The sequence below is a fragment of the Limulus polyphemus genome, unplaced genomic scaffold (assembly GCF_000517525.1).
Source record: "Limulus polyphemus unplaced genomic scaffold, Limulus_polyphemus-2.1.2 Scaffold6107, whole genome shotgun sequence".
NCBI classification, from domain to species: domain Eukaryota; kingdom Metazoa; phylum Arthropoda; class Merostomata; order Xiphosura; family Limulidae; genus Limulus; species Limulus polyphemus.
Window position 1 is genome coordinate 27,655 of NW_013671717.1, and position 12,150 is coordinate 39,804.

Below are 12,150 nucleotides of genomic sequence, written 5' to 3' on the forward strand. Positions count from 1 at the left end.
TGACTTCTCACAGGGACTTCAGTTAGTTTAACTAACCTTACAGGAACTCGTTCTTTCAAACACTCCTGTTGGGATGCTCTGTTGCTTATGTTAGGCTTAAGTGTAGAGTCATCTAAGGGTTTGAATTATTATTTTCCAGTTTTAAAGGCTTATTCACTAACTTATTCTGCCTTATCTTACTATCACTCACCTTATCTTTATGACATCTGCTAGCTTTAGTGTTCTTCTGTGCAGTCCTTTGGCTTTCTTTTAGAACTTTCTTTAGGACACTTCTTATTCTTACTCCTCCGACTTTGTCGTGTGTTGCTACACTCTATTAAGAAGTCAATGCTTTTGTATTTTGACGATTGATCCTTAGCCTCGCTAATGCTAGCATTAGGTGTCTGACTATTAGTCAGCGGGAAGGTATGTGTCACAACTGTTGCACATAAGTTCGAAGGTTCAAGTCCTTCAAACTTAAGACCTCTGTTTCTATGTGTAGCTTACTTTGGGTAAGAGATATTTCAGTGTCGTAAGTTATTAAGAAATCTTGCCCTATAATATCATTTGTATCTAAGTCTATCTGCTTACAGATGTAAAATGAGTGTTTTAACTCTAAGTTTCGTACTTTAATTTGCATATTATATCTACCTAACGTTTTAACAGAATGTCCTGTTATAGAAGTTAAAATACTTCTAGAAACTTCTTTCCAAGCATTATCTAATAATGTTGGATTTCTGTCTACTAATTCTGAACTTAGTAGAAACAATTGAGCACCTGTATCAACCAATAACCGACATATTATACCTTCTATTTCTACTTTAACTATTGGTGATACTTCATTAATACTATGAATACTCGACTGCTCTGTAATCCCATCTGTGATTACATTTTTTGAATCTGTAATGAAGGTAGGGCTACTGTTATTATTGGGAAGCTTTCCTCTGTAAGCTCCAGCTTTTGTGGCTATTCCATTTTCAGCCTTCTGTGGGCGTTGGCAATCTTGTGCCATGTGGCCTGTAATGCCACAATTATAACATGCTATCTGCTCGTTTCTTTTCTGCTTTTGAAAGCAGTTTCTTGCTTTGTGCCAAATTTTGCCACAGTTAAAGCACTGGAAGCCATCAAGCTTACTCTGTGTATTAGACAGATTAGCCTTGCTAGACTTGTTAACTGCATTTATAGCAGAATGCTTAAGCTTATAGATCTGCTTTTCTCGTAGCTCTTCTCGAGTAACTACTTCAATTAAATCTAGTAAAGTTGCTTGAGGAGTATTTGCTTCATTTACATATCCTCTAGCTACATTATTGTATAGCCCTCATTCATACTCAGATTTTAGAGTATCTTGCAGCATATCCTTGCTTGGATGTGCATAAGTCCTGTACAATCTATTACCTAACTCCTGCAGCTTATGTCCAAAACTTGGATGGATTTGCTACATTGTTGATATAGTTTATGCATTTCTCTGAAGATTACATTAGTAGTTTCTTGTGTCCTATACTCTTCCATTAGCTTACGCACTAGATATTGATAGTCTGTTGTTTCACGCAGCTCACCATAAGCCCTAATGTAACCTTTAGCTTCTCCTGCTGTTCTTAGACATGATATATCAGCTTTCTGGGCATCAATCCAACCCGATATTCTAGCTGCTTCATCTAAGGCATCAATAAAGCTTTCGACATCCTCATTTGCACTACCATGATACAGTGGTATGGCACTTAAGTGTGTAGCACCGCATGGCCCTATTTGTGTGGATTGCTTCGCTGTGGCTTTGTGGTTAGCATCAGCCCTTCTATCGACTCTAGGGCATGCACCACCCTCTTCTGTAGTCGTATCTACACCAGCAGTAGCCATAATTACTTATTTCTAACTTACACTACTTATAGTACTTTTGCTGACTTTCTTTACTCTAATCATCCTGTCGTTTGCTACTCCAAAAATCCTCGAGACTGCGCCAGCTGTAAGGAGTAGTGCCCTATTGAGCTTAGTTGTTGGAGTTTCAATTAAAACTACTTGTTACGCCAAATTTATTTATCGGAGGATTTGTCGTGACGAATGGAGCCACAAATCGCTAACTAGAGGTAGTTTACAGTTAGACTAAAGAATTAGAGTCTCAGGCTAATGGTGAACACTTACAATAACTTTTATTAATCATTAATTCATCTAACTAACAGTTAATAAAGACAAAACTTCCTTTATGACAAACAACATAAAATGGCTTTTAACTCGATTAAAATACTTGTAATATCTTCAGTATACACTTCCATCAATACACATAGATATATTTCAACATAATATCTTCAGTATACACTTTCATTAATACACATAGATATATTTCAACATAACATTTTATAAAATATTGGTATCAACTGAGTGAGAGAGAACAGTAAAGTATACTTACAATGGTGTTGTGTTTGGAAATCGAATAACATTGGAAACCTTCATGTTGTCAAAATAACCTTTGGTAATTCAGAGGGCTTTTTCTGAATTCCAGAAGAACTCTGATTGTCAGCCTCTGACATAGGTTTATAAAGCAAATTTTTGTATATTATCTCGAGCATCTAAATATGACACAGCATCACCCGCAAGTAGTCCTGTGATCATATTGGCTGCTTTAGGGGAATCCCCGGGCTGTTCCAAAACCATAATCAAAACTCTCAAGTAATTGGTTACAGTTAGGTTGTGTTAGCCGGTCACCTATTTACTTGTACTGCTACACCCATGTGCTTAAGTGATATCACCTCAAAGCACCGATATCGCTTGCTAACCCAAACTTTTCTGTAGCTTTCCTAGTTCTATAGGGTTGAGGTAAACCATTCGTCAACCTGTTACAACTTCTAGTACACTCATCTCGTTTCTAGGCAATGCTTCTTACGTAGCTTAACCCTGTTTTTCTAGTTCATCCACGTGTCATAGTTGCTTATAAAAATACAACTACTAATTTAATTTTATTCTTAAACTTTCTAGATTAATAAAAACTTCTATAAATTCCCTCGAAAATAACCCAATTGGTTCACTTTCCACTAAAAGCCAGTTTATCTCTTGAAAAAGTGATTACATTATCTGAATGAGGTGCATATATACAGTACCTAGATAGAGAGCACAATGAAGTTGGTGGAGAATTTTGCAAATTAGAATTTGCCAAGGGCATTCGTGTGGAGTATAAATAACTGGAGCAAGTGTTTTCAATGCTTAGATGGGCAGAGAGTGGAAACCCTGGAGATCAAGAAATAGCAATAGTAACAGTGGAGGTAAGTATGTTTTGGAAATAACATTTTCAATTTAGGAAAATGTTAACTTAAGAAACGTGTCTTAGCCCCTCCTCATTCCTTTAGTGAACGGAATGTGTGTACATAAAGAGTTTAGAAATTTCACAAACTATTCAATCAAATCAAGAAATTAATTTTGCAAAATGTCTTCTGTGTATTTTATATCAAATTTAACTTGAAACTAAAATCAACTGAAATGGGTTGAATTCACTTTGATGTAACTGAATCCTTTATGTGACACCTGTACAAGTTGTACTTAAATGTGTTGGCACACTATATAAGACATCAAAGTTAACATTGGCAAAATTTTTTCACTGTGCATTTTCTTCATACCATTGCGATGTGTATCTAAAAATGATTTCAATTTTAATTTCTTATATTTATGTTTGCAATTTAATAGTGTTACTATTTTCTTTGCTTGTTTTTATTTTGCAAGATATAAAATCTCTAGAGAAAGCTTATGCTTACTTAATGTAATTGATATTGTAATTTATAAGTATTGCTAAATAAAAGAATAGTCTACATGTATTCTTGTCACTATAATAACATATTTTTATTGAAATAAAACCATTAAATCCGATCACTTGACATTGTGTCTGATATATTTGTGTTAATTTATTCAAAACGAAAATATATAATCTGATTATTTTATCAAAAATATCCGGTTTGTTTAAATTTGTATTTTTTTTTTAGATTTTTCTTAAGGATTGTGATCTGGAACACTTATGATGTTTTACTAACAGAAACAAATATTATGGGTGAGCAAATGAGTGATATTTATGTGAAAAGTTGGATAAGTGGATTAGACGATGTGCAGAAAACAGATGTTCATTACAGGTATTTATTACCAAATATCTTTATTTTTGCTTTACTTATTTTTTTTTATATTTAAAAATTTAATGTGTATTTCACTTACATATGGTGCACATTGGTCTCGTGGTATAGCTCTTCATTTTGAAGCTGGGGTTTGAATCCATGTGATATCACAAGACATTCTCCATACTACAAGCTGTGAGTATGTTATAAGAATGACAGTGAATCTCATAGTATATGGGTGGGAGAGTGCTGATTTGGTCAGTAGTTCAGAATTATGAATGGCAGTAGATAGCCTTAGTAGCTTTGCTGTAATTGATAGTATTGATGCATTGTCTTTTTTATATTTAATGATGACAACGGTAGGACTAGGGGATACAAATATAAAGTTTGGCAAAGTAGAGTTGTCTTCAGCTAAGACAACTTTATTTTTCTAACAGGGCAGTTAGCTTTTCTCTATGCTTTGTTCTAATACTTATTTTTTTATTGTGTGACTGAATGAGTGATAAATTCAAAGCATCTTAATTTTTTCTTTCATGATGTTTTTCCAAATATAACTGGTTATGAAGAATTTGTTATTTCATGGAGAACCCTGTAGTAGGTCAAAGGAAAGAATGTTAAAACTTCTTGAAAAAAACAAATTGTATGTTTCCTCTACAGGAATTGATGAGAATATACAAATGAAAGTGTAAGATCAATGTTCTTGGCCTCCAGATGCACAGCGGTATGTCTGTGGATTTACAATGCTATAAACCTGGTTTCTATCTCTTTGGTGGACAGATCACAGATAACCATTGTGTAGCTTTATGCTTAACTTCAAACAAACAAACAATGTTCTTGTTTTTCATCACATAATTTGTGTCTTCGTTATCCTTGTCTGATGAAGTATATGAACCTAATAGGAGAATGGATTCAGTCCCTAAGAACTTATCTTGAGATAATGCAGACATAAGATTGTATAAAAAATGAATAATCAAATTTTTGATCTTCTATAAATGTAACAGTTGATGCACTTATATGAAGTTATTATTTGCTATTTATCAATTTATATTTTGTTATTTAAATATTTTTACTTTTGTCTTTATGGGCTAGGCTTTCTTAAGTATACATTTTTCAACTGGAAAATTATGAAAAAAAATCTATGTATGATTTATACAGTTCTTGAAAAAACCTTGTGCCAATAATCTAGCACTCAGGCTACAGCCTGTCATATTCTTCCAATACAGTATTTGATCCACTCACAAGAGTAGCTATTATCGACCAGTACTGCCTTCTATATGCTAAAATTTTTCTTTACGAATGCTACAAGCCTTCTGCTCCCCCTATTGGAATCAAATGATGTCTCTCATGCAAATCATCATGCATCACCACTTTGGGGCTTACACCATAGACTAACGATATATCACAGGCTCAGGTGTGAGCAACCCAGCGGGTGATTTATCAGCATTTATTCACAGAGAGATTGAACATGGCATGGGTCAACCTCTATCTCCAGACCTTGCCACACTTCCTCCTGGACATGCTGAGCCTGTTAAGGCTGACGAGGACTTGAATCATCATTTACAACCTCTTGATTTTGCTGTGCCTTGCCATGCCCCTCCTGAGGACTCAGTTAGGTCTAATATGGTCATTTTGGATTTCATTTCTCAGGTATGTTATGTTTTATCCCTTGCCCCTATTTCCTATGAACCCCATCCTCTCTTACTATATGACATCCCTATTTGGTTTTTCCCCTCCCCTGATATTATGGTACATGTTTACCAATTTGCTTCACAATTAAGTGACGGGACTAGCATGCCCTCCCACGGGCTTTGAATCAGTTTGCTCTTGCATATCATCATGCTGACTGTCCTTTTCTAGACCAACAATTGGTAGGTTCTATTTTACCTGTTTCGGGTGCAGTCTCCAAATCTCCTGTATATCTGACCAATGCCCATTTTTTTCTGCCTTTGTCTTACTCTCACAACTCTTTTTTGGTATCTCTCTACCATCCATCTCCTCTCTGAGGCTCTCCACCAAAATTCTGAGGGGTTTTCAGGTGACATCCTCTCCTTTCTTTCCTCCACATTGGCTCATTTGTCATCTTCAGCCATGGCTTTGCATACATGGTTGTTGGGACTTTCTCAGTCTGGATGTGACCGTAATTCACATCTATTTACCAGCATCTTATCTTCGGGAATTGCATATGGGCCCCATTTCTGCAGCATTACATGTTTGACACGATCCCCGAGTCCTTGGTGTCACGAGTTGCATCAGTACAACTACAGTCTATCCTTTTCAACCTTGTTGCTCATTTGTCTCAGTTGTAGTCCAATATGGCACCTGTTACAGTTTTCCATCCTTCCCAACCCATCCTTACCTGTCTCTCCTTCTCAGGGTGCCTCATCTCGTCATTTTCTTTGATGATGCACGTCATGTCACCAACAGTATTGGTGACTACCTGATGGGTTCTGGTCTGGTGGGTGCTCGACTTGCCGATTTTCTTCATCTATGGTGTCATTTTTTCAAGGATCATTGGGTTCTTCAAGTTTTATCAGAAGGATTCGTGAACCTATTTCTTTCCCCAGCTCCCACATCTCCTATGCTTGTTTCCTTCCGTTTGCCTTGGGGTCCAATGACCAGTCAGTGTCTATCAGAGGCAGTTCAAGACCTACTATCTCAAAAGGCCATCAAGCCTGTTCTCCATACAACACCACGGGGATGTGGTCTCCAATAGTGTTACTGGTCCTCCTCGGTTCTGCACATATGTGATCCCTTGGACTCTTCATGGTAAATGGAACTTTGCTGAGGATACCTTGGCAACTTCCATTACCCTTCCTCATACCTGTTGGATGATCTGCTTTGGTGGTTGGACAAGGCCCATATGTTGGCTATAAGGAAAACTGGGGACTGGAGGCCTGTCTTCAATTTGTCCCACCTCAATTGATTTGTTCAACTGCCCTGTTTTACCATGGAGTCATTTCTCACCCTCTGGTGGGCGTTTTCTCTGGGCTTATGGGTGACCAAGATGGATGTCGCCAATGCTTTTATACACATCCGTATAACAGTCTTGTCCATATCTTTGGTTCATCCTCACGATGTGGTGTACCAATTTAGTGTCTTACCCATCGGGCTTTCTTTCCCCCTTATGTTTTCTGTTGGGTGGTCAGAGCTTTTGCTCACCATCTTCATACACTGGGGCTGTGATTCCAACATTATATGGACAACTGTAGTCAGCCAGCATTATTCGTCAGCTCCTTCACATGGCTTCTCGGGCGGGTTGGTAAATCAAATTAGAGAATTCCTTCCTTTGTTCTACCCATATCTTGTTCATATAGTTATCATTTTTGACACTACTCTCAGTCAAGCCCAAACTTCTCATCTATGCCTTCGTTCCATGGAATTGTTAATTTGTCATGCCCTTTCAGCTCCCTCACTTACTGCTCACGAGGTTCTATTGCTTTTGGGGATGTGGTCTTCAATGGTGTTACTGGTCTTCCTCAGTTCTGCACACATGTGATCCCTTCAGTGAACTCTTCATGATAAATGGAACCTTGCTGAGGATACCTTGGCAGCTCCCATTACCCTTCCTCATACCTGTTGGATGATTTGTTTGGTGGTTGGACAAGGCCCATATGTTGGCAGACATCCCACTTCCTCCTCCTCTATTCATGGATGCATTCCTTCAGAGCTGGGGTGCATGGGTCAATTACCAGAAGGCTTTGGGTTGTTGGTCTGTCGATGAGCAGTCTTTGTACATCAACGTCCTCAAGCTTCTCACAATCCATCGGACTTTGAATTACTTTCTTCCTCTTGCCAGACATTGTTTGGTGATGATTCATTCCAACAATTCTATGGTGGTAGCACATAACAATCACCAAGGGGCACCTAGTCACGATCTCTCTGTTTTCATACATTAGATTTCCTATATTGGGCCCACACACACATTGCACTCATCTCATTGTGTGTCACATTCTGGGTTCTTTCAATCTCATAGTTGATTTTCCACTCTGACAAAAACTTATCTGACAGAGTGGTCTTTAGATCCCCTCATATTCTGTGGCTCTGCAATCTGTGCACTTTTCCACATGTAGATGCATTTGCCACAGCTCTCAATCACAAATTTCCCCTCTTTTGGTCTCATGTATCTCATCCTGGGGCTCTGGCGGCTGATGCCTTCAGCCAGGATTGGCCCCACAAATTCCTTTATGTTTATCCTTCTATCCAATTACTTCATCAGGTGGTTTGTTTCATCCATATCACTCCATGTTGAGTCCTTCTGATCACTCTCTATTGGCCAGCTCATCTATGGTTTCCATGATCACACCAACTGCAATTTTTCTCTCCAGTACCCCTTCTCTTGTCTCCCTCCTTCTTCATCAACCTTAGTCACCAGTTCTCCATCCTGTCATTCACATCCTTCATCTTCATGCCTGACTTTTATCCAGTCCTTGACGAGGAGATCAGGTTTCTCTAGTTGAATAGCTTTCCTTTTGGTTCATTCCATATGCCATTTTTCAATGAAGGTGTTTCAGCACAAATGGAAGGTGTTACACAGATGGTCTGCTACTCTGGGATTCCCTACTGACCAACCTACTGTGGCTTGTGTGATTGAGTTTCTCATATGGCTTTTTGACCAAGGTCTTCAGTCTCTTTGATATTGGGTTGCCTTATCCCATACCTTTCATTTTTTCCGATACTGTTGAATTTTTACTACCCCTGTTCTTACCATGTTAATGCATTCCTTCTGGATTTGTTGTCCCCCCAGACAGCCTAGGTTTCTGAACTGGGATATTGATGTGGTCCTCCATTCCCTCAGTTTACCTCTGTTTGAACCTATTTCCTCGTGCTCCATGTTTCATCTTTCCCTTAAAACATATTTTCTTCTCTTAGTCTGTGGACATTGGGGATCTGGTTTATTTGGCATTGACATTTCACATATGCTTTATCATCACACCTATCTTCTTCTTTATCCAGATGGCTAGAGAAGGTAACAATTCCTTTTTGCCTATTTCCCTTCCTTCTGTTTCTCATCTCTACTCTCACCCCAATCTGCATAGACTTCATGTCCAGTCCATACCCTTTATTGCTATACTGCCCTCATGGCTTCCTTCCATGGTACTCGTTCCAGACTCTTTATTTCTTGGCAGTCTTTCTCTGTTCACGATCTGTCCCCTTCTACCCTCACCAATTGAATTCGACATTTGATTCAATTGACTTATTCCTCCTTGTCTTCTTTCCACTGGAATTTGTTCAGGGTGTCTTCTCATCAGATTTGACACCTCACCTTTTCTCTCTCATCTCGTCTTCATTGGCCAGTTGGAGGAAATCCTACAATCGGTAATATGGACAACACCTAATACATTCATCTCCTATTATTTACAACATATCACAGTTTCTTTTTCTTCGGGTTTTCGCTCTCCACTTATGGACATTCTTCAAGCTTCAGAAATTCTTCAGAAATGTACACTGTATAGCCATGTTGACTCATGCTTTAACTTCCATGGCTTCACAATGCTTACTGTTGAGATGGATGTTCCACAAGATTGCTTGAAGGTGAAGAACCTTGAGATGAAATTGCTTCATAAGCTTGTCCATTAATGACCATACCACCCATGGACTGCATGGGTAAAGCAGAATGGGATAGCTGCCCATCTGTGCCATGCTTTGTATTGAATAAATCATTATGGTCTGCTTTTAAAAATAGGGTTTCATGGACACTGTCTCAGGTGATAACATTTCTCTGGACTCTCCACCACGTTCTCCCCCTTCTTCTTCTTCTAATTGAGAATAGGAGTTCTTATCACTTTCCAGTTCCAAGCCACTGGGGTGGTCAACTGTGGAGGCACTCTCCTGAATGGGTTTTACATACACAAAAAAGATGGCTATAACCATTCAGTGCAGAGTAGAGTGGTGGTGTTCTGCAGGAGCAGATGACATGATATCCTTTACTATGCATTATACAATCATTAAGGATTAAAACATCAAATTGTAGTTCACCCCTTTTATTGGGAGCCCTCCTCCTATCCCAGCATGGATGTTGGTACCCCATGGCTAGGTATTGGACTAATCAACATAAGTCCTCACACATGTTTATGGTTGTCTAAATTTCTCCCTCGATTATACTCCTTTGTTGTGGGTCACAGCAGAGGTAAGGGGAAATGTTCCACTTCTGTCCTTTTTGCTATCTCTTGTTTATCTTATTCTGAGGATGTTATTGCTTTTTGGATGATTCTAGTCAGTTTTGCTATTGGGGGAGTTGATTTATATTCAATAGATATCCTTTCGATACTGGATGTCGGGTCGCTGGATTGATATCTCAAAGCTACCACATGTGTCATGTTCTGGAGTCAGAGTGGTTCTAGATTCCCTCTGGTCTCTTGAACTGAAGGTGAAGACAGTATGATCCTCATCCTACCCCTGCATGGATGTCGGTTCCCAGCGGCATGGATTTTGGATATAGTTGACTTACCAAGAATGGTCCATCATGACCTAGCAACTCTACACCTAGGGGCACTTCCATTGATTTACCCACTTTCATACTTTGTGAGATTAAGTTACATATATATTTCAGAGTTAGGATCAATATCCTGCCTCAGTTCTCTCCCACTTGAATGTGCTCCTCTCTTTTTCCACCTTTATCTACTACACACTTCACAGATGGGCAAATATTATACCAGAAGTGGTGCAGTTCTCCTCATCAGATCTTCGAATCTGACTCTTTCATTTACAGGGGTATCCTTTGGACACTTTTGAGGAGTACTTGTGTTATTTCTTCGCACCAGTCCCTCCACATAATCAATGTGGAATTCTAGCTAATCTTGTGAGAGGAGGGAAGAACCATATCGGAAGTTATAATTTTCCTATACTGAAAATGTATTTCCGATAGGTACTTCCTTCCAATCATACTTCCCACTTTCCTCCAATGCTTACATCATCTGCCAAACTTTGAAATAATAGTTTGGTAAATGGGTATAGAGGGAGTCACATGAGTATGTCATGCTTCTATTGGTGGAGAAGTGATGCATGATGATTTGCATGAGAGACATGTAGGAGGAACAGAAGGCTTGTGACATGTGTAAAGGAAAATGTTTCTATATAGAGAGCAGCACTGGAGGAGAATAGCTAATCTTGTGAGAAGAGGAAAGTACCTATCTGAATTACATTTTCAGTATAGGAAAATTATAACTTCCACCTTGATGAAGATGAATAGTGTTTCCACATGTGTTCTCTTTTACCAGATTATATTTTACCTAGAACAAAAAGGAAGAAAGCAAACAATTTGTAAAAAGGTTTTCCTTCTGCTGCCTTTTTTCTGTGATAATATTTCAGCTGCTGACTTTGTTTACCATCCATTCTAAAAATACAAATATGAAACCCATAACCAAAATGCATACCACCTCTGAATATTAGCAGGAATATCTACAGGTGTAGAAATTAATGTGATCTCCTTTACACTTCTACAGTAAATCCAGCTATAGCAGGCTTATAAGAATAGTTATTTTGTATTAGACTACTTACACAGATCATAAACGTCAATTCTTATTATAATTATTATGGCATTATACTGCTACGACAGCTGTAATCACGTGACTCTGGTAACACGTCATGATATTCTAGAAGGATCAGGAAACATCACGAATAATACAGTATGTGCTAGGCACCCTCTATTCTTGTGCGCCGGATAATGTGAGACAAATTAAATGGAATTGAATTGCAGACAGGCAGAGATAGAGATGGACAATTGAGTCAAATGCGGTAGTGACTGTAAATAAATGCGTGAAACATTGTGAATTATAGCGTGTGTTTAAAGTGACTGTGGAAATTAAGTGTATTGCAAAGTTGTATCAAGGGAAAAATAAACTAGTTTTATTTAAGAAAGGACCTGTATCGCTAAAGTTTCTTCGGAAAGAGTTTTTACAGAAAATTAACAAACGACTAGAGATGTAACAAATTGGTGTCAGAGAGTGGGACTGAAAAAAAAAGATGGAAAACAGAAGTGCCAAATCAAACTATAGCTTAGCAAACTTGATGGCAGCAATACAAGAATAGCAAAAGAAACAAGAAGAACGAGAAAATAAACGAGAAAAAAAACAAGAAGAATGAGAAA

The 12,150-nt window shown here is 38.2% G+C and overlaps 1 protein-coding gene across 1 annotated transcript in view; it reads left to right on the forward strand.

The window, feature by feature from the left end:
- Window positions 1-12,150, forward strand: part of LOC106473355 (myoferlin-like) — a 51,334-nt gene that overhangs the window by 27,107 nt on the left and 12,077 nt on the right. Inside the window, exon 2 of the mRNA XM_013934036.2 lies at window positions 3,942-4,085. Within this exon, the coding sequence (XP_013789490.1) occupies window positions 3,942-4,085 (144 nt within the window). The remainder of the gene's footprint in view (window positions 1-3,941; window positions 4,086-12,150) is intronic.